Source organism: Chrysemys picta, chromosome 9, assembly GCF_011386835.1.
Source record: "Chrysemys picta bellii isolate R12L10 chromosome 9, ASM1138683v2, whole genome shotgun sequence".
Classification (NCBI taxonomy): domain Eukaryota; kingdom Metazoa; phylum Chordata; order Testudines; family Emydidae; genus Chrysemys; species Chrysemys picta.
Genome location: NC_088799.1, coordinates 100,145,776 through 100,168,614, shown reverse-complemented (window position 1 = coordinate 100,168,614; position 22,839 = coordinate 100,145,776). Strand labels below are relative to the sequence as shown.

At 41.4% G+C, this 22,839-nt stretch overlaps 1 protein-coding gene across 12 annotated transcripts in view; it reads left to right on the top strand.

Moving 5' to 3' along the window:
* Nucleotides 1–22,466, top strand: part of LOC101939744 (integrator complex subunit 6-like) — a 54,728-nt gene extending 32,262 nt beyond the window's left edge. Inside the window, exons 9-21 of one of the 12 annotated variants that reach the window (XR_010590305.1) lie at nucleotides 1,638–1,770; nucleotides 1,949–2,029; nucleotides 8,659–8,753; nucleotides 9,504–9,614; nucleotides 10,529–10,579; nucleotides 11,388–11,603; nucleotides 12,036–12,159; nucleotides 12,783–12,925; nucleotides 13,297–13,528; nucleotides 18,348–18,740; nucleotides 20,884–20,977; nucleotides 21,439–21,816; nucleotides 22,183–22,466. Coding sequence is in view for 3 of the 12 variants with exons in the window: in XM_005301060.5 (XP_005301117.1) it covers nucleotides 1,638–1,770; nucleotides 8,659–8,753; nucleotides 9,504–9,614; nucleotides 10,529–10,579; nucleotides 11,388–11,603; nucleotides 12,036–12,159; nucleotides 12,783–12,925; nucleotides 13,297–13,528; nucleotides 18,348–18,740; nucleotides 20,884–20,977; nucleotides 21,439–21,538 (1,692 nt within the window). In the remaining 9 variants the exon portion in view is untranslated. Of the gene's footprint in view, nucleotides 1–1,637; nucleotides 1,771–1,948; nucleotides 2,030–8,658; nucleotides 8,754–9,503; nucleotides 9,615–10,528; nucleotides 10,580–11,387; nucleotides 11,604–12,035; nucleotides 12,160–12,782; nucleotides 12,926–13,296; nucleotides 13,529–18,347; nucleotides 18,741–20,883; nucleotides 20,978–21,438 lie in introns of all 12 variants that reach the window. The other 11 variants (XR_256349.5, XR_010590307.1, XR_010590306.1 and 8 more) reach the window with 11 other exon arrangements.
* The last annotated feature ends 373 nt before the right edge of the window (nucleotides 22,467–22,839 follow it).

Sequence of the window (22,839 nt, the reverse complement as noted above, 5' to 3'; positions counted from 1 at the left end):
AGCGGTTTTAACTTCTCCCATCCAATTCACACCTCATGCTTAACGCACTGGATTGGTCCTGTGGAAGCCTTGGTGCTATTCCTGGCTTTGTCACAGGCTTCTTCTGCGTGGCCTGGGGCAAGTCACTTAGGCCTGGTCTACATTTAGGGCTTGTCTACACTTGCAGTGTTGCAGCGGCACAACTGCCTGGGTGCAGCTGTGCTACTTTAGTGAAGAGGCTACCTACGCCAACGGGAGAGCCGTTCCCATCAGCGTGCTGCTCCGTCTCCCCGAGATGCAGTAGCCCTCCCATCGACATAGCACTGTCTATACTAGGATCTTACGCTGGTATAACTACATCACTCAGGAGTGTGGATTTTTGGGATCATTTTATTATCTAGAAAGAATTTGGAAACCGCATGGAAGTGCAGAGAGATGTTAACATCTCCTAACTTACAAATAAATGGTAAAAGTAATTTGGAAGTGTAACCAACAATAAAACAAATCACACTGTTGCCTAGAAAAAAAGTGAGGGAATGCAGTCAATTTACAATCCAGTGAATTCCAAATAATGGCTTTAAAGCATGCTTGGATATCTTATCTGTCTCTCGGTCCCCCTGACAAATGTTGTGAATTAATCTCTCTAGTTTATTTAAACAGCTTTTCTTGTCCCAGTTCGTGTTTGTGTCTGTTTCTCGAACTTAGTACTCCACTCCATCGTTACAAGTTTAACCTCTAGAATATTGGCATCCTCCAAATTTAAAGAAGTGCATTTCTTAATAATCAGTTTTCTGAGGATTAATGCTGTGTTTAACTTTCATGTTTACAAATTGGCAATATCTCCTTAGTTTGAGAGTGTGTGTGTCAATGTATTGAAGAATGAAAAATCAGGCTTGTTCTCAGTTGTGCATATGTTTTAGGGAGATAACTTTATAAATCAAATTATTAGAAAAATCTACTTGCAACAGAGATCAGGTATAGCCTGTTAAACAGTGTCCGACAATGGAGCATCCATCACTTCCCTTGAGAGCCATTAAATATAGTGTCAACAAATCACTAGAAAATATGCTCTGGAGAGCAATCCCACCCTGACGGGATGGACTAAATGACTAAGTATCTTTGCATCTCTGATGTGTATATAATTTACAAGTCTAAGGGCTTGTCTACATTACTGGCTGAATCAACGGATAGCAATCGATCCAGCGGGGGTCAATTTATCGCGTCTAGACGCAATAAATGGACCACTGAGCGCTCTCCCGTCAATTCCGGTACTCCACCAGGGCGAGAGGCACAGACGGAGTCGACGGGGGAGCATCAGCCATTGACTTACCACGGTGAAGACGCCGCGGTAAGTGGATCTAAGTACGTCAACTTCAGCTATGTTATTCACGTAGCTCAAATTGCGTAACTTAGATCAATTTCACCTTCTCTCTCTCTCTTCTCTTCTTCCCCTCCCTCTCCCCCCCAGTGTAGACCAGGCCTAAGTGCATGTCCAGTTTTATGTATACAGGTAAAATCAAACTCGGCAATTTTCTACAGTTTTCCCCTTCTCCTCTTTAAAAAGAGTAAACAATCAGATGGCACTTATTCTGATAAATGTGCAACTTTTTAGAATGTTTTGTTTTAAATATAACAATGTTTCTTATGTTCTTTATCAGGTATTTGTGAGTAACAGTGGAAAATACAGTGAACTTGGCCATCCATTTGGGTATTTAAAAGCAAGCACTACTTTAACCTGTGTAAACCTCTTTGTGATGCCTTACAACTATCCTGCTTTACTTCCTCTGCTAGGTAGGTAATACAGTACATCGGACAGCGTAACAGCATAAAAATAAGGATGGCTAATGTGCTGCCTAAATTTATCGGTTAAAATAATGGAGATCAGAGAGTATAGAATGTTGCAAACTCTTAACTATAACTTGGGAGGAGAGGATTTTCATACCCCCTCTCCTTTTTTTTTTCTCTCCAGCAGAGGAGGAGAGCTACCTGCTTCCAGTGCATGTTTGATGCTGTTCACCTCCTAGACACGTAGCCTCTTCCTTAACCTGGAGTAAGCTTCAACCTCCATTCTTTTCCCTCATGTAGGATGTGGTATCTCCATTTTTTTGCAGTTGCTCTTGTGGCATCCTACTTGTGGCTGGAAGGTCAGGTGCAGGCCTTTTTAGGGGTGTTGGGGAGAGAGAAGTCAACTACTGCAATTGAGAGTAGCAACCAGCAAGCAGGTCTAGAGCAACGAAGCAGCCAGCATTTCCCCTCGAGGACCAAATGTTTCATTTTCATGATGAGCTTGCTTTCCACAGGCGAGATGATACGAGAGAAGTGGTGCATGAATAGGCCCTGTAATAGCTATAGTGTAAAGACTTTGGTTCCCATGGCAAAATGCTAATGGCAGAGGGAATTGCTTCGCAGGTGCTATTATTTCTTTTATTTATAGAGCCAGTGTGTTTTAAAAATTATACAAAATAACAGTGAAGATTTAGGATATATTGAACTTTAAAACATTATTTCTCGTATTATATGGAACAGTCACGTACATTATTCTGGCAAGAAAAAGGTGCAAGAATGTTTGTTTACATTCTTAATACACCTTCTCGCCTCACCATAATCCACCAGCAAATCAGCACTTCTCTTAGTTGAAAACATGAACTCATGGCTTGTATGTCAGCCTGATAATGATTCCAATGCCTAGGACTTGGCGTTCAGTCTAAAAGCGCCTGCTTTCTGGGAGCTGGTGGCTACCAAATCAGATGAACTGCCACTTCTATTGCAGATCTGCTAGTCCAGCAGAGGCCATTGGTGGATACAAATAAATTTGGTGTAGTCCTCTTGATCTGCCACTTCTTCCCCCACCCTATTTTCAGAGGTGAAGAGTCTTCCCATTTTACCTGGAAAACAGGAATGTAAGAGGTGCCGCTGCAACATGTGCAGTGCTGTTCTGCTACTCACTACCTCAAGCACGTGGTGTACCTTGTCTGTAAAATTAAACTGCATGGTGCTGTTTTAAATGACGGGGCAGGGCTTTTCAAATGCATGAGTCGTAAACGGGATGTCTACCATGGAGCTACAGTGATGACACATCCAGTGCATGTATCTTGAGCTGTTTCTTATCACTGTTTTGAACACTTCCATCCATGGAATGGGAGGCTTGGCGAAATTAGTCTAGAGACAGTTCTGCATGAACCTAAAACAAAAGCTTTTTTGCTGAATTTATATCCTCAGATCAATGGGAGAAATTGCCAAGTACTTAACCAACTGACAGTACACCCTTAAATATTTCCAAAGACACTTCTAAAGATACGTGACATCTTTCATATGTGGGTTTTTTGTATTTAAAAAAAGAGCAAGAAGACTGGTTTGATTACATAAACCAGTCTTTCCTTTTTCTGATCAGCAGGGGTTTGATGTTCTACAGTGGAGAAGGAAGAGTAACTTACTTTGGTCACCCATGACTTGTCTTGTTGCTCTAAGAGCTATTGTAATGTTTCCTGTGTCCACCATTCTATTGGAAGAGCTCTGCATCTGGGGAATGAGACAAACATTGATGCTCTGAGTGGAATGCAGATAAACTTTTCCCCCTCCCCTTTTTTCCATGACTGTGGGGGGAAAGTTGTACACTACAAGAAGATAAACTTTATCTGAACCACCCTATCTAATGTATTGCCTCCCCTGGTCTGTCAAGAAGTTTTCAAGACCTTGTGTGTTTTAAGTGTTGCTAGTTGCTTACAAGACCATTCTTTCTTGCATTTGTTTACTCCCACTATTCCATTGGTGGGTAAGGGAAGGCTTTAATTTGACATCCTGGAACAAGTATTGCATGCGGAAGCCTGTGAATACCAGTGTTAAGAACGCTAAAGAAAATGGAAGATTTTGCCAAGTTGGTGAAGTGAATTGCTGGGACCAGTGACTAGAAGATGTAAAATCATACCACAGCTAGAGACGTGACAACTTATCTTTTTTTGCTTCCTCGGGAGCAGAAATGTGGATTCTGTATCTGGCCCCCAGCTTAGAGTGTGCATGCTTCAGTTGCACCTGACGATAGGCAAGATAGGGGCTTATTCATGGCAAGGAATGTTTGTCTCAATTTTAAGACATGGACTCAGGAATCTGAAGCTTTGCAGGGAACCACTGGGTGCAATTGAGAGGTGTGGCCATTCCTGGGAGAGTGGCGCCAAACAGTCCATTGTGATGGTCTGATCTGAGCAAGTTAATAGTATTGGTGTCTGGCTGACAAAACTCTGGTCTGTAGTTCAGAAGAGGATGCCCTTGCTCTTACAGAGCCGAAGAGTGACCATGTGGGATGTACTAGTACATCTGGCACATGCATACTCTACCTCCTGCTTGTACTGAATGCCAGAGAATCATGGTCTTCTAACTTGGCAGGCTGTCCGCTCTGAAGACCAGAAGAACACCAGAATAGCAAGCACAATCCTTGTCTGTTGCTTCTCCAAGTTTCTCCTGGCAATAAAATACAAAAATCAGCCTCTGAGGGTACTTCTGCTCCTGGATAGATCTCTGGTGTACCATGATATTACATGTATTGGGCCCAGGGACGGAATTGTCATGTTTTCTGATCCATCAGAATTTTAATCCGATGACTGACCTATGCTTAGCAACTGTTTCTCTTGGTAATTTCTTACACCAGTTTCTAAATGTCTTCTCCTAACGAAGAAACAACACCACTGAAATGGAATCATCAAGGCCATTGCACTTACAGATCTCGTCCCATGTCTGCAGAAGAGCAAGCCAATTGAAAAGCCAAAGCCATAAAGCATAAATGAAGCCAGGGATTTAAAATTGGAACACAGCAAAGATCAAGTATATTGATGAAATCGAGGGAGTTAGCTTGGCTGAGCAATTTACACAACTCTTTCCTGGCTGATTCTAGTCACCGAGGCACTAATGTGGAGGGCAAGCTTTGATGAGAGAACAGGGCCATGGATATTCTTCTGAAGAGTCATTGGAGGTGATGGAGAAATAGCAGATAATAAAATATGCCAAAAGGAAATCAATTCAACCCCCATGATGGTGCTTACACACACTGGAAACTGAGCGGTTTGAAAAGTGTAGGTTTTCTGTGGAGAGCCTGTGACTTGGACCAGCTCAAATGATGCTCCCACAGACTTCTTGAGCGATTGCAAGAGGTGATTTTTATATTTGAAAATCCAAAAGCTGCCCCTTTCTCCCCCTGTGAGCTAAATGAACTGTTCTGGCATAGTATCACAGAGCCAAATACTGCTTTTACACTAGTGGGAATAGGGAGTACTCTATGATGGATTATTCCATACTTACATAACAGTGCCCTTGATTGGACCGTCTGTGGGGATGGGCATGCCATGACTTTTGGATGTAAAATCACGAGCCTCTACTGCATAAATTAAAGCAATGGTTCTCAAAGCCGGTGCGCCACTTGTTCACGGAAAGCCCCTGGTGGGCCGGGCCGGTTTGTTTACCTGCCACGTCCGCAGGTTCGGCCGATCGCGGATCCCACTGGCCGCGGTTCGCCGGTCCAGGCCAATGGGGGCTGCGGGAAGGGCGGCCAGCACATCCCTCGGCCCGCGCCGCTTCCCGCAGCCCCCATTGGCCTGGAGCGTCGAACCATGGCCAATGGGATCCGCGATCGGCCGAACCTGCGGACGTGGCAGGTAAACAAACCAGCCCGGCCTGCCAGGGGCTTTCCCTGAACAAGCAGCATACCGGCTTTGAGAACCACTGAACTAAAGGACCATGTCCATTCGCTCGAAGGCAGTAGAAGGCTCATAAATGTCTATACGTAGATTAGTTGCTAGAGGGGAACAGTCTCACTTTCACAGGTGCAATTGAACAGAACGTAACACAGTAATAAAGGATGCAGTGTTTTTCCTTTTACCTTAATCTGTTAAAACATTTTTATATTGATTTCAGATTATGCGAACTTGCTGTCACACAGGATGCCCAGATAATTGGAATCCTACTGTATAACTAAAACTGTTGACTTTTTTTGCCACCTTCTTGAGTTAGAAGTAAACCAGCCTCCTGATCTGTTACTAACACTGAATTTTAAAATTCTCTAATTTTTGTACCTTGTCTAAACCTAGTAAAGAAAACAGACTGGTCAGTTTCATCTATGTTTGCAGTCAGTCCCTAGTCACACTTGGGTCTCTTGAATTATTATAGTATTAGCTTGCAAACGTGTGAACCCATCCTAAGGTTCTAAGCCCCTCTTGTACAATATTCAGTGCCTTCAGCTCCCACTGACTTCAGAAAACAGAGTATTCAGCATCCTGCAGGTTCTGGCCCACTGTCTGCAGGAGAATAGCTGAAGACAAATTTGATGCATCTTTAAAACAAATATGATGAATAGGGTTGGCTTAAAATCTTTTTGTTGATAATAAATCTTAAATTGTGGCCCTTAAGTGCTTGAGAGTTTCCTTTTATGAAAGGAACAGTATAACTGAATTGATGTGAAGTTTCTTTACATAGACACTGGCATACTGCCCTGGCCAAACACCATGGCAAAGTACATTTCAGAGGCTTAAAAGCTGTAATGACTGGCTTGAAATATGAACATATGGAAATTCAGATAATTTCACATCGGTGTTGCAAAATTGTCATGAGTTTTTAGCAGCCCAGAGCTTACTCCTCCCCTTATCACAATTATGAACAAACGGATTATATTGGAACTCTTCTTTCCTTAAATTGGTCTAAGATAAAGGCCAAAACAATTAATTTATCCCCGATGTTGGAACTTTCTCTTGTAACTCATTTGCCCTGCCCTGTCCTTCCTTGAAATAATGAGGGGACAGGAGGGATAGAGACCAACTCTTAAATCCTGCCTGAAACTTGTAGCCATTTTCTTTCTTATTTGGAGGGTAGGAATTGTTACAGTGGCTGTCTATTCTGCACTGTTGTTGGCAACCCTATCGGTGAGGCCCTGAGTGTAAACAGAATGAAGGTTCTGCAGCAACTCTTAAATGTCTGTGTCAAAGCTCTGTTTACATTTCACACAATCTGGTTGAAACAGCATTTTGAAACTCGGGTATCCAAACATCAAAATTCTCAGATTGCAACATGCTCTAGTATGGGTACTCTTAACTAGTTGGGCCAATGCATATTGTAAATATTAATCCTACTATTTATGAATGGTTACACCATCAAGCTACATGTACTTTATATTCTTAAATATCCTCCTTTATAGGAAGGAACTAACGCAGTAATAAAATATTTCATTGGCTTATTGTGGCCGATGTTTCACACTACAACTTTGATGTCACGACACTAAACGCTTTTCAGTTTTTTGTCTCTTCATTGATTTAGCTGTCTGTGTCTGTGTGCAATAAAATATATAGCAACTCCTGAAAGAATCACTTGTTTTCATAGCGTGCATACTACCAGGACATTGAGTTCATATAAATGAACGATATGGTTAAGTTTATTTGAAACATCAGACTATCACTATGAAATAATTAAGTACATGTAAACATTAACAGACTTCTTCACAATATAACACACAAGGATTGTTTTGTATTTGCAATAAACCTCAGATATCCAAGCATAGGAAGTTCTCACAGCTCTAATTAGATAATACTGCCAATTATGAAATGTGCTCAGATTAAAAGGGAACCTTAACTCCTCGGCAACACACCCCAATTGCTTCAGGCCAGAAAGTAGAATAATTGGAGCAGCTGTAGTGGGGTATTTTTTTTTGTTTGATACAGAATTCATTTAGATTGGAAAATACCTGTGGTTAAGATGGGTTTGAATGTGAGAAGATAGAAAATATGTGAAACATCTTCCATTTATGCAGCGCACTGAGCAAGTAAAATCTGCCTCTTCAGCTAGATCTTCCTGAAAGCTCATCAAGGAGAAAACCCTTTCCCTGCCATGTCTTTTCTTCTTACAACCTCCTTCTGTACGTGTCCCTGTCCCCTGTAGCCCTGCCCAACCTCCTACTGGATGTCTGTTTCCCCATCTCCTCCAAACTCTCTAGCTTCCTTTCTGCCAGCGTTCTGCAGACCTGATGAGCAGAGATTATGAAATCACAAGTTGATAATGCAGCATATAGACTAATCCAGAACAGCACAAGAATTTTGAACTCTACATACCTTTCAATAGCAAATGTTTGGAGATATGATTACAAACTACAAGCTGTCCAGCAGTACAGCAAATAAATATGTCATAGGGCTTTCTCCTGCTCCGATACGCAGCCACGAGTCCATATCTTTCAGTTTATCACAAGTCAAGATTGAACCTTTAGTATAGCTCAGATGCCTGAAAGCTTCTCGAAATATGAGAAACAGCCAAGGTTCATGTGGATTGGTTTGATCTGTTATGGGGAAATCCTTACTTTTATTGAGGAATTCTGATAAATGGTCCGAGGAAGATAAAGCTGCTGTGATACATATATTCTCTCCCTTCCTCCAGTTGATAGTTGTGTGCAGTATTTAAACGGCCCTGTTTAGTTTGCTTGTGAGATCATATAGGCAACCTCCACTGTAAGGCTGCTGTAATAATATCCGGCATGGTTTCCGGTGTCAAAACTGTAGCTACTATGGAGGGTGCAAACCCTTTCAATCTAAGATTAAGGGCAATTGTTGTGGGGAAGCCCCCTGGAAAACCCCCCCAGGAAAACTGACTTATTGCAGTGTTGGTCAAAAGTTAGTGTTGGGGCTATGTAATCAAATCTTGTTTTCTCTGTTGCAGATGACTTGTTTAAGGTTCACAAATTTAAGCCAAATCTGAAGTGGCGACAGGCTTTTGACAGCTACTTAAAAACAATGCCTCCTTACTATGTATTGGTATGTATTTTTTCATATTTTATGTGTAGAAATATTGGTGGCTGATAACTAGAATCTTAGGTTCCGTTTTTCCTAAATTTTGAACACTAACTATGAACTTTTAGTTAGTAAACCTTTTGTGTTTGTTTTATGTGTGTGTCAAGAATAGTACTTTTTTTTTAATTCCCAAGCATGTTCTGTGCTACTAGCAACAGTAAACATTTTAAGATTAATTTTAAATCTGGCACAATTTAGTATTAGAATCTGAAAGTGTACTTTAGATTGAATTTGCTTTGTCAAAAGTGAATTTTAGACTTTACCATTGTAATTAAAGAGTGTGCAGATTATTGTTTACGGTTATTAATGTGTGTGAATTCCTAGTCCTCGGGAAAGTGATATCAACAGAACTGGCCTGACCAGACAGATGAGGGTGGGCACAACATAAGCTTTTGTACGTAGCTTGGGCAATGCACCTCTATGTGGACTTGCATCATCCCGGCTAGTCTAGTACTGAGCCTTTGAGTGAAAATTGCCAGTGATGCCATATTGCATGGTGTGCTGGTATAGTGGCATAAAGCCCACTGCAAGCTAGCTAGACCACCAAACTCATGACACATGTTACTTGAATAGACTTAAACGCTAGTTTCCAAAAGCGAAAAGCTAGAGCACTAAACCACGTGCCCTAATTTCCTATAACTTATTTTTTAAAACTTTTTTTTTTTTTTTTTAAGATTTATTCTCTTACTGTTGTGTATTTTGTTTTCCTTATAGCCATTAAAGAAAGCCCTAAGGATGATGGGAGCTCCAAATCTGATATCAGATAATTTAGATTGTGGACTTAGTTACAGTGTTATCTCTTACCTTAAAAAACTCAGCCAACAGGTAGTATTGATACCACCTTTGCGATTAGAAGTGCATTGATTATTATTTAGTTGTGTTCAGATTATAAATAAATTAATCTCTATGGGGTTTTCCACTGTTGTATCATACTTTCTCTATAGCTATATGGATGAACCCCTAAACCATTTTGGAGCCAATCACTGTGGCTTCTATAAGTAGTAGAGTGGGATGGGAAGGAGAGTGTTTTGTTTTGTTTTTTTCCAGCTACCTTTTAAAGCATCTGTTTGATTTCTACTCTAAAGACGGTTGCCAAGTAGACTTGGTATTTCTACTGCTAATATTCACGATGGCTAAAATAAGTTGCTTGTTCTTAGCCACTTTAAACTGTGCCTCCACTGGAGACTGAGGCAATAAGTGTCTATTCTGGATGTGCATTACTAAAATATTTAAAGTTTGGCCATACAGAATAGCGCTCTTGCCTGAAAGTTGATATTAAAAGAAGAGTTTTACATGAGGCAGGGTCATCTGGCTTCTCCCCATTCAGCTCCCTTATCTTCCCATCAGATGGGTGGGGGTGACACAGAACACTAAGCAAAGCAAATCTGTACCTTCAGTTCTTTCTTGAAAGTTCAGCATGGAGAACACACTTTCCCTGTGATGTCTTGCTCCCCAGTCCCCTTCCCTTTGTCTTCCCATGTTCCAATAGAGTGAGCTGTTACTCAACATCTTTTGGTATTATTCTAATAGTATCAGATTATTTAGAAACAGGTCATTTAAAAACCTATGGTCAGCGTTGGGGAAGTAATGCAGTTTTAAATGTAACAAAAACCCCTCCACCTCAAAAAATGAATAGTTTCAAGCAGGCTTATGATATGATTGAACCTTCACTAGATGTAAATGCATCTGGTGGCTTTTTGATGAGTGTTTGTACAAATTCTTATGTATTTGATATATAGGATCAGCATGGCTTGAGGACACTATGTAATGTTCACAGAAATCCACAACAGGTGACCGATAAAAACATGTGCATTATATAGATACTGGAATAAAGGCAGCTAATATCTGAAATTCTGTGTACTTGCTTTGCCCTTTAAAATTAGGGAAGAACTCTTAATGAATTATGACGGAACTGATCATAAAAAAGGAAGTTTCTTTGGGGGAACAAGTTGGTTTTCTTGTAAATATGAAAGTAGATGCATTTGAACTCTTGGGAAAAGTAAAAAATGCTTACTGTACGCACCTAAGTAAGATCACCCATTATCCAATAAAATCACATTGTAAATTTCTGTGTAAAGAGCCGAAGTAATTTGCTTTTCTTTACTGACTAACTTTTAGTAAGGAAGCAAATTGCATGCAAATTTTTACGTTATTTTTTCAGTCTTGTTGTCCCTGTACAGTGAACTTTACTTAAAATAAGTTGTCAAGCAACCCCAAAAGTCTGAAACCATATAGTTTTTGTGGCGGGATAACCCTGCTATCTTAAATACTAGTATCACAGTGTGTTCTGACTTCAACTCAGATTTTTGCTTTAAAGAAAAATGCCTGTGATTTTCTTCGTTTTTATTGCTGCTGGACTTTCAGCAAAACTAGTAGTGTTTGTAACCCCTCTAATTCCGTAGCACTAGCTAAATGCAGAAATTTTCTGTTTTGGCATAGTGCAGCATGGTTGCCTAGAAACTGACTCTCCCTGGACATGTAATTCTCAATTCCTTGAGCAGTTGGGAGTCAACTATAGGTCTGACCTCTTAAAGTAATTGAGAGTTTTATACTTATACTTATTGATTGTTTCTCTAACACCATGTAATTTCGTTTTAGACAAAAATTGAGTCGGAGCGGATAATAGGTTCGGTGGGTAAGAAAGTTCCACAAGAGACTGGAATTAAAGTGAAAAATCATTCCAGTGGCCTCTCCCTGGTTCATAGCAGGGATTTTAAGCAGCTGCTGCAAGGGATCACTGGTGACTCTCCATTGAGACTGGCTGAAATGAATGTTAAAGAATTTGCTGGCTTCCATATCGGACTCTTAAACAAGGTAAACATTATACTGTGGGTGTGCATGACTATTGTCTCCTTCTGCTTGTCTCTCACATAATGTAATTGTTCTTAAAAGCTTCTTAATTCCTTTTACTATACATAGAAGTTACTGATACCACAGTTTAGGCATACATATGGATAGAAAAATAGATAATGTTTTTCTGCCGATGCTTTGTGGATCTGTTTGAAAGTATAAATGAACAAAGACTAATCATTTTAAAGTATCTTTGCAGAAAGATACATCTGGTAGTTCCGGAGTTTGCATGGTGGTTAGTTCAGTGGAGCTGAGAGCACTAGTACTGATATGTGTCCTGTAGAGATCGTGCTTCATAATAATTTTTAAACATCGTTAAAATCCTCCATTGTACGTTCTCTCTGTAGATGAAAATGGTTGGCTTAATTGAAATGTGTATGCTTGGTTTAAAACTAGGATTTGAAGCCACAGGCATTCAGAAATGCTTACGATATTCCTCGTCGCAGTCTTCTAGATCAGCTAACTAGAATGAGAACCAATCTGCTGAAAACACACAAGCTTATCCTTGGACAGGATGAAGGTAAATAGCTACCTTTCTCTTGCTAACAGTGAACAACTGCACTGGGGTTATTCTGGAGTGAGTCGCTGTGCTCCAGACGTGTGTGTCTGTCTGCATTGTGTGCTGGGTCACTCGGATGCTGTTTAGAATGCCTGTCTTCTTGCTGGGGAGTGGATTCAAAAGGGGCTACTTCAAGCTTTTACCCTGGAGGAGAATTCAATGCTTGCTTTAAATTTTAAACACAGGCTTCAGGGAGAGCTCTGTGGCAGAATTTTGTTTTTCTTTTTGTTTTTTGGTGACAGTGCCTGAGGCTGGGATGGGCATGCTATTTCCAATTTGCCTACAGCAGCCCTCCTTAAAGCTCGTGCTCACGGACACTTCACAGTGGGGCCTGATAAGGATGAGGTTGGGATAAAAGTTGGTTGAATGATTTCTCTTCATCCCTTCTGTCCAAATCAAGTAATAAATTTAGCTCTTTGACAGCCTTATCACTCCTAGTGCTCCATATCAGTCTTCAGCCCCATAGTGGCACATACGAATACATAAGAACATAAGGGTTAACGCTAGTAATCTAAAATGTGTATGTTCTTTATATCATCTTGGTCTTAAAATAGACTAAGTAACGCTATGCTGTTCCACTGCAGACTGCCTTCACAGTGTTCCTGTTGCTCAAATGGGAAATTACCAGGAATACCTGAAGATGATGCCTTCTCCCCTTCGCGAGATTGATCCAGACCAACCGAAAAGGCTTCATACATTTGGCAATCCTTTCAAACAGGATAAGAAGGTAGGAGGAGCAACATTCCTGCTTCATTTATAGTTATTTTTCACCAGTACATGATAGGGCAGGCTCCATAACGTTTTCAGACAGGTCAGTGGAGAGTGGAGTTATTCCTCCAACTTCAGAACCATTCTCATTCTCTAAGTACGTTGTCTGAGAGAATTGGATACAAAGGCTTGTGTTGCTTTTGTAGTAAGTGCTTTCCGTTCTAAGCTGCTCTGCATTTGAAATACTGCACCTTTATATTAGACCTGTCTGCATTGTGTTTTCGGATAGCTACAAGGAGTAGTAAAAGCCAGCTGAGTTGAGGAGGCTTACTCTAGTTATATCAGTGGAAAAATCTCTGTTTCAAATAGAAATTTCTGGTCTCTTTTCAGGGTATGATGATTGATGAAGCAGATGAATTTGTCGCTGGGCCTCAGAACAAAATTAAGCGTCCAGGAGACCCCAACACTCCAGCATCACTAAAGAGAAGACGCAGTATGTCGCCACTGTTGAGAAGACCACAGTCACCGCCTGTTGTAACTAATCATGTTGGCGGGAAAGGACCACCCTCTGCTTCGGGATCACCATCTTATCCTAACCTCAAAGCCATCCCAGGTCACAAAGGTACGCTGAACTCAGTTCATAACCCTGCCTGGGTTACAGATGAAAGTACCAGTGCAAGAAACCATTGGCTACCTAAAGGAGTTTGTAAAAGGAGGAGAAGGGTTATGTCATCATTTTTACAAGTGTTTTTAATTAATTTCAGTGAGAAGATTTTAGTTTCTCCTCTGTTGGTCTAAACAAGTGGGCTATTATTAGAGCTGGTCAAAATCTTTTTGTTAAAGAAGTTTTGATGAAAAATAGTTTTTAATCAAAAACAAATTTTGGTGCAGGAAAATTTCTAATGGAAAATCAAACAACTTTTTTCAGTTAAATTTGGTTTAACTTTTTCATTTGGAAAAAAACAAAATTGATAGGAAACTTAGATGAAAACTAAACCAATAAAAAACTATATTTTTCTTCCTGCTTTATCGTTTCTATTGAGCATGCTGAGACAGAAGAAAACTGCTTGCTGTCTTTCTAAAAGACGTGCTCTTGTTTAGCCAGAAGTTATGAGCTTGATACAGGAATTATTGGGTGAAATTATATGGCCTATGTTTTATAGGAGGGCAAACTAGTTTATAATCGTCCCTGCTGGCCTTAAAATATGTGAATGTTGGTGACATACCAAGTATACTTAGATTGGGGAACCTCAGAATGGCCCGGTTTGTTCTTTTGACATCATATGGCTACTAATTTGTTTATTCGGTGTTCCTTCTTTCCTGACATCTAAGATCTGAAGATGGAAAGTACAATTTAAAGTTTGATACCTTTGTAATGGTCCCAAGGTGCTATTGTGATGCATTAGCTTGCAGATCATGACTCAGTAGAGTAGATTTATTCTGAGGCATTGATTTGAGGAAAGACTAAAATTATATGTGCATGCTTGGCTAAATGACTCCTAAAGGGAAGGAGGAACAAATCACCAAGAAGAGTGTAAACAGCAAATAGGGGAAGAATACTTTTATGGAGATAAAATTGGGTGCTCTGGGCTGGGACCGAGGGGTTCAGAGGGTGGGAGGGGGATCAGGGCTGGGGCGTGCAGGGAGCTCAGGCTCGGGGTGGCGCTTACCTGAAGCAGTGGCATGTCCCCCCCTCCGGCTCCTATGCGGAGGCGTGGCCAGGCAGCTCTCTGTGCTGCCTCATCTGCAGGCACCATCCCCGCAGCTCCCAGAAGCAGTGGCATACCCCGCCTATGGCTCCTATGTGGAGGCACGGCACCGGTCATGTAGCTCTGCGCCCTGCCCCGTCCGCAGATGCCACTCCTGCAGCTCCCATTGGCCACGATTCCCAGCCAAAGGGAACTGTGGTGGGCAGCGTGCGGAGAACCACCTGGCTGCCCCTACACATAGGAGCTGGAGTGGGGACATGCCACTGCTTCCAGAAGCCACGTGGCAAGCCCCCAACCCCGTTCCCCAGCTGGAGTACCGGAGCGGGACAAGCCCCTGACTCTGCGGGAGCTCGAGGGCCGGACACGGCCCACAGGCTGTAGTTTGCCCATGCCTGTGCTAGATGCTGTACAAACACAGAACCAAAAATGGTCCTTGCCCCAAAGAGCTTACAGTCTTGATGGAGGGGGGGAGGCACTTCTTGAGAGCAAGGAATAGAGAGATTATTTTATCTCAATATTTGGCACTGGTACAACCATTGCTGGAATATTGTCTCCAATTCTGGTGCCCACAATTCAAGAAGGATGTTGATAAATTGCAGAGGGTTCAGAGAAGAGCCATGAGAATGATTAAAGGATTAGAAAACCTGCCTTATAGTGATAGACTGAGCTCTTTGAGTCTATTTCACTTAACAAAGAGACCATTAAGGGATGACTTGATTTCAGTCTGTAAGTATCAATGGGCACCTCAATACTTAACAACGGGCACTTCAGTCTAGCAGTGGCTGGAAGTTGAAGCTAGACAAATTCAGACTGGAAAAAAAGATGTACATTTTTAATGGTGAGAGTAATTAACCATTTATCAAGGGTCATCATGGATTCTCTATCACTGACCATTTTTAAATCAAGATTGGATGTTTTTCCAAAAGATCAGCTCTGGGAAATATTTTGAGGAAGTTCTGTTGTCTGTGTTACACAGGAGGTCAGACTAGATCAGTGTTTCTCACATGTGGCCACCAGGGGCTTTTCCTGTGGCCACAGCCTTCTGAGTGCTGATTGGGGTGGGGGCGTGGCACAAAGCAGCAGCCTTCCCTTGGGGCTGCCAGGAAGGTTGGGCCCTGCCCCCCTCTGGACAGGGCCGGCTCTAGGCACCAGCAAAGCAAGCAGTTGCTTGGGGCAGCAGATTTGCAAGGGGCGCAAGAATCCAGCAAGGGAGCTGAGAACAAACAGGGGGCCCTGGGAGCTGTAGTTCCTTGGTTAGCTCCCTGCCTATAGAGCCAGCCCTGGAGTAGGGAAAGAACAACTACATTTCCCAGCATTCCCTTGGCCACTAGCAACAGGAAAGGGTTGGAGAAGGAGTATGGAACTGAAATCTGCAGCTTGCTGTGAATGGTAGGAACAGAGCCAGCTCTAGGTTTTTTGCTGTCCCCCCTTCCTCCGCCCTGGGCTCCCGCTGCACCCCTGTATTGCCCCAGCCCTGGACTCTCCTCTGCCCACACCCCCTGCTGCCCCAGCTCTGGCCCCCACCCGCACCCCCTGTCGCCCCAGCCCTGGGCTCTTCTCCCCCCCGCACCCCCTGTCGCCCCAGCCCTGGGCTCTCCCCCAAAGAAGGAATTGGGGGGACTAAATGGACGGTGCACCTCTCTATCTGAAGCCTAGCAAGGGAGGTATGTGGATCCCACTAGAATTTAAAGTGAAAAGTAAGGGAGGGGAGGCTCTGGACCTGGGCAGCTTTAGATACCGTACCAGGCACTTAGGATTTCCACTTCTGAGCCATGGAAGCAGAAACTGACTTTTCCTTTCCAGATAGAGCTAATATTCAGAAAGGGAATTTAGCACCTGCCTTCCAGATTTGAACACCCTCAAAATTCAGGAGTGCTCAGACTCAGTTTGAGCAACTGTTACTTCGTTTCCCCCAAATCAAATATACTGATCTACTGTAAATTGCTGTAGAAAAAGTAGAATAAATTGAGCAAGAAATGCTTCCCAGTGGTTATTAGGACTGGAATTGCTATTTTCAACAGCCATTGCTTTTTTTAAAAAAAAAGTTTGTTTTATTTGTTTAAAAGGAAGACCGTGATAGTGCATTCCCCATAGAAACAAAGAATGGAACAAAAGAATAATAAAGGCACCTCAACTTTTCCTCATTTATGTAGGACAGTCTTATAATATGCATCCAGATATCCTCCAGCCACACAAGCTGAAAATTGTTCCACTTTACGGCAGTTCTGTAACCATATGGGAACCAATCCTGTCTGTGTTCTGTGCACATCCAAAATTCCTGCTGAATGACCCGCCCTGGGAGCGAGTTACCAGTGACCCAGGGCTGGGGCGGCAGGAGGTGCAGTTTGGGGGGGGGGGGGGGGGGGAAAGGAGAGCCCTGGGGTGGGGAGCAGCCAAAAAATTTTTTTGCTTGGGGCAGCAAAAAACCTAGAGCTGGCCCTGCCTCTGGAGCAACAAACACCAGAGAAGCAGCCAGCTGGTGTGAGTTCCCCATCACCCTGGCCCCTGCTGCCTCCCCACCTTCCCTTCCAAGCCTTAATTTGTCCTCTGATTTGCCAGGCCTGAGTAAGTCTGCAGTTAAAAGTGATATGTGTATGTTTGTTACTATCACTTTTTTCACTACCTCCCAGCTAGCTAACAAGTTGGCTGCTGTGAAAAGTGATAGTAACAAACATACAAATATCACTTTTCACGGAAGCAGACTTACTAGCTAGGAAGTCCAAAAAAAAAAAAAAAAAAAAAAAAAAAAAAGGAGGGGGGGGGCGGGCAAAAGAAATAACAAAAAAAAGACAACATACAAGGCACCTTACTTGTTTCTATTCAGTTTAGGTCTAGTAAAGAATAGACAACTGTTCATTATTTTTATTATCGAGTCTGCAAAAAAAAAAAACCCTACATAAATAAATTACTATGATTGGGATATGTATATGTGCATATTTATTTGTTTTTCCCAAAGTTAATTAAGTATTTTAGGAAAAATTGTCATAGCGGTCACCAGCAAGAGTTGGTGGCCACATTCTGAGGCCACCAAAAAATTTGTTGAGAGCCCCTGGACTAGATGATCACAAGGCCTTCTGGCCTTGGAATCTATGAACCCATGAGATGAGTAAGATGGTAGAATAATCTCCCAAGGGGAGTGCTGGAAATTCCATCACTTCAGAGCAGTGGTCCCCAAGCTTTTTACCACCCCGTCTACATGTTTCCACCCCCTCCCTGTGCCTCCAGCCGCAGCTGGGAACGGAGCTGGGATCTGGGGCCAGAGCAAAGCTGGTGGCAGAATGGAGCTGGGTGGTGCTCCCTCCCTGCCCCCTGTGGGGGCTGGCCAGGGCTGCACACACCCCCTCTCCCCCCAAAATAAAGTTCCTCTGTAACTCCCTAGGGGGCTGCTTCCCACAGTTTGGGAACCACTGCTTTCGAGTTAGGGCTTGTCTACCTAGCTACTTACGGGACTGCATCAAAGTTCACTCCAGAACTTTTAGTGTATAAGTCTCAGGGTCCACGCAGCTGGCCAGTGTGCAGTACATTCACACCCTGTTTTCCTCACCCTTACTAGCCATGTAGACATTTCCATCACAGTGCAGCATTGTCCCAGCATTGTCCTTTAAAAGACTAGGAGTTTAAGACTAGATGACCAAAGAGGTCCTTAGCATTTAAAACAAGAAATGGAATCTCCTGTAGATGCTTTTAATGCTAGAGTTATGGACTAATTATGATGCATAATTTAACTTACAGATGCCAACAGCAGTGTAGTTCAAGATGCTAATGGAGGGAAGAAGGCCGAAAATTGTCAGTCACTGGACAAACAAATTGACGGATTGTCTACACAAATGGTTCCATCAGTCCCTGCTGCTACGGTAGATGATGATCTGTTACCGAATGACTTAGACTCTTTGCCTGATGAATTCAATTGCTTAAGTGAAGATGGACTGGATCATAAATCTGCTACCAATGCACTTGTTAGAGGACCTCTAAATTACAGCATGCCTGTTGATGACCAAAAAATGGTAGTGGAGTCAACTTCTGGGACTGTGCCAAACTCATTGCAAATAACACCTACTATGTTGGAAGGAAACAATGCTGATATCAAAATAAAAGTGATGAAGGAGGTTCGCAAGCCTGGAAGAAGTAAGTATCAAATGTCTATCTTGGTATGGCCTACTTAAAAAATACAATTCATTACTTTAAATTACATACAATTTTATACCCTTAGATTTGGAATTGCTGCATATACGGTGGTTTTTTTGGGGGTGTTTTCTTGGACTGTTGAATAAATGAATTGGGGTGTAAGGGTGGTAGTGGTGGAGAAAACACTTTCTAACATTGTTGGACGTTGATGGGAGCAGAACACTTAAGGTGCAGCACCTTTAAAGCATACTATTTTATCTAGCACTAATAACGTTTTTGAAACTATATAATTTCACATCTAAGACATGCTTCAAGAAAAATGGACTGTTGGGTTATTTGAACATATGAAGTCTGATATTTTGTTGTGCTGTGCTGTGCTACACTTGTGTATGCATGATGCACTTTTGCTGCAATACGTCCCATATCCTTCAATCTTCTGTCCCAAAGGGGAAGACATATGTAACTAGCACATGTTTTGGAATGTTCCATAATTGGAACCTTACAGTTGATGGTGAAATGAAATGCTTTTTTTTTAATTAAACATGAAAAGACTTTAAGATCATTAATGGAGAACATGGATAGCCTTAAAAAGAGGTGATTTGAGTCTTACAAATCTACTAGGACCTGAGTTCACAGTTCTGCTTCCAAAAAAAATTTAGTGATATCCCCAACATCAAAATCCTGTGAGGAAAAGCAACTCTATCCTCTGCTTTTGATGATTGTGGTTATGCCATCCTTGCAGGACAAAAACAGCTCCAGAGCTCACGTCTTGGAGGTAAAAACACTTAAGTTAACAGTAGAACTTCACTGATCAGCATATCTTATGATTCGCACACACTCATACTCTTCCCACTTCTCAAAGATTGAATAGCAGCATGCTGCTGTAGTTGACTAAGAATTAATTACTTCTCCAAATTATACTACAGAACCTTGTACTAATATATTGTGAATTATGATATAATACAGTAATTTAAAATAACAGAGGACTCTTTTTAATGCAGTATTTTTGGGTTCTGGTAATTTGTTTGCTTCCTAATTCCTCAAACTGAGGATTTTTCAATGGGTCTTTTTGTCACTTATGCAAATTGAGGTTTCTGTAACATAAAAAGTTACACACACTTATTCTGTTAATGATGTAAGACCGTAAGCAACCTTTTGTTTTTAAAAGCATTTCAGTTCATCTTTAACATATAAAATAAATTGCACCTGAGTAGCTGAGTGAGGGTTTTCTTTGCTTCCTGTTTGGTAGAGGATGCCAGTCTAATCCTATTGTTATCAAATTTGCATATGGTAAATGGGGGGACCTTACATTTAAAACCATATATTAATCTATGATGAATCTTCTGCCAAAGCTGCTTGCTTTTCGAGTTGACGAAGTACTCATGAAAGTGAAAAGACCAGTAGCAATGGCTTAAACCAATCCTGGGTCAGGTTGGTAGAAATCTGTTTACTTGTGACTCTGCCAATGCACCCTGGTCCCAACGTGTCATTCCTCTGCTGTTCTAGTCCTGGATCTGTTAATCATGCCAACATGTGTAGCTTTGTAATATGGCTAAATAGTAGGGAAGATGAGAGCACTGCCTTTGGTTTCACTTCTGTTCTAATCTAACTGCTACACAGTTCTGCCATGTGATCTTCGTGCAATGGCTAAAATAGTTTTCATAAATTTTGGTTAAGTGGCAAATGCTTCATAAATGGAGAAGCTTCTGAAGGAAGAATCTTAACTTGCCTGCACAAGTAGAGTCTTAAATATGCTCCCAGAGATGGCCTGCCCAGCGTAGAGTTGAGGCTCACTGACAGTTTGGCATATGTGCACAGTTTGTGGTGGATAAAGTGAGAACAGGCTAGTTTTACTGCAGAATCCTACGTTTTCCAGTGACCTTTAATAGAATTCAGCCTCCCAGGTGCAGCACTTGAAGTCAACCAGTACTTCAGTAGCTTTTAAATTCTTGCTATCAGCCGCTTTCTGCACACAAAATAGTGTTCTGTCTTTAGCCTTGCATATATTTTCAGACATAGCAGAAGTGCAAAATTATGAGCTTCATTTCTTCCCTTGGATGATGATCTTTATTGAAGCCACATTTGAAAGATTCTTTTCTTAAATCTGCACTCTTGACTGACACAACTATTTGGATTATTTTAGATTACGAAAAAATCTTCGCTCTTCTTGAGGAAGTGCAAGGACCTATGGAAATTCAGAAATATTTCATTGAATTTGCTATCAAGGAAGCAGCAAGGTTTGTATAGAGACTGCAAAGGAATATAAAACCCAGATTAATTTTTTTTATTGCAATCTTAAACATGGCAGTAAAATCAAAACTTTTCCAATAATATTATCTTGTTTTTTCTATTCCAAAATATTGGTCATTTAATGAACTTTGTTATTAGCAAATAAGTAACTCCATAAGAAATATTGACAGATTGTCTTGATTTACCATAGCTCTGTAGTGTTGTAGATTTTTAAAATGTAGAAATGGGTCCTTGAAGAGACAGGGTTTGAGTTTGGGCCCATCTCTAATTTAAAGTACTATAACGAAGTCAGAAATATACAATAGATTTCTGACTGAAGATGTAGAGAAGCTCTGGAAATGTGATTTGTATGTTGAATGGGTGACTAATATGAAAGTCACTTTATTTTGGAAGGAAAAAATTAATATGAGCTAAACCAACATTAAATTACTCCCCCTCTCTTTCTTAGGTTTAAAAAACGGGTCTTAATACAACACTTAGAGAGAATACTAGAGGAAATAGAGTTCAGCAGTCTACCCAACAGAGTTAATCATGTCAACAGTAGATAACAGTGTACCGGCAAGACGCACACGGATCAGGGATGAGTTTGCTGTGCCACAGAAGAATGAAGGAAGACGTGGCTGATGCCCTCACCATCTTGGCAGTCAAGTGATTTTACTGTCAGAGTCTGAGAAGAAGCAGTGGAGCTTTAACTTTAAGAACCTCTGTCGGCAGAAGCTGGGCTGTAACCTTAAGGATTTGCTATGAAAGGTGTGGCTTTTTTCCTGTGGAGGGTGCGATTCGCTCAACAGGCTGAAGAAAATAACCATTGCTGCCCCTCCTGCAGGTGATGAGAATTTACTCATTTGAACATTGTCATTATAGACATTTCCGTTCTGTAGGCAGCAGGTTGCATTAAAAATGGGGCCTGTCAAACACGCACACTGTCTGCACTCTTTGGAAAGATCCTGTGTGTTCAGAAAACCTCCCAAAAACACCCGTGTGGTAATATTGCATGTTGCCACCACAGAGACAAGGGTCTTGTTCCCAGGAACTGATAGCCATGCCTATAAACTTGAGTTTCAGTGTAGATTGAATCAGAGTAAAGAAACTGCTATTCTGTGTTAATGAAAGCTAAAGACAGCCCTGTGACTGTTACCACGTGATGGTCACTAAACAATCTACCTCAGACTCTCTTCTGTTTTGTCTACAGACATTATGAAAGTGCACCTGAGGCTTCCCAGGTCCCCGACTTCAGTTCTCTTTCATCCTGTGAGGAGGACGGAGATTCTTCAGGTGGCCTTGGCACACGCTGTGCTTTGGAAGCACTAAAAGGAAACGCTTTTAAAACGTGTATTTTAATGTTCATACAAAAGAGATTATTTTGAACAGTATTGTTACCAGATCACTAATTTGATATTTTAACTGTATAAAAAGAATTTTTGGAACACGTGTATATATATAAAATAAACCATTTATTAATTTTTAATAAGTGCATAATCTGACTGAGGAGTCTTTAGAAAGAAGTGTTGGTTCCTCTGACTGGTACAACCAGAAAAATAGTAATGTTTCAGTAGATCATTGTGATTGATCCGGTAAGAACTGAGTGCAAATATCACAGCAACACTATCCATAAATTTTTTTCCCCTCAGTCACAGATCATGGAAATAGCTGCTGAATTTGTGTACTTCCCAACATTTTCAGTTTGAAAGAATTCTCTGTACAATCCAATTAGACTTGGCAAAACCTCTGTAGGAAAAATTGGCTTATCCAATGTAAGGTTGTGTCCTGGGACGTGTATTAAATGCATTAGGAAGTCCCCTGCGTATCCAAAACCTCGCTTATCAAAATTAATATCTTCCCACATTTC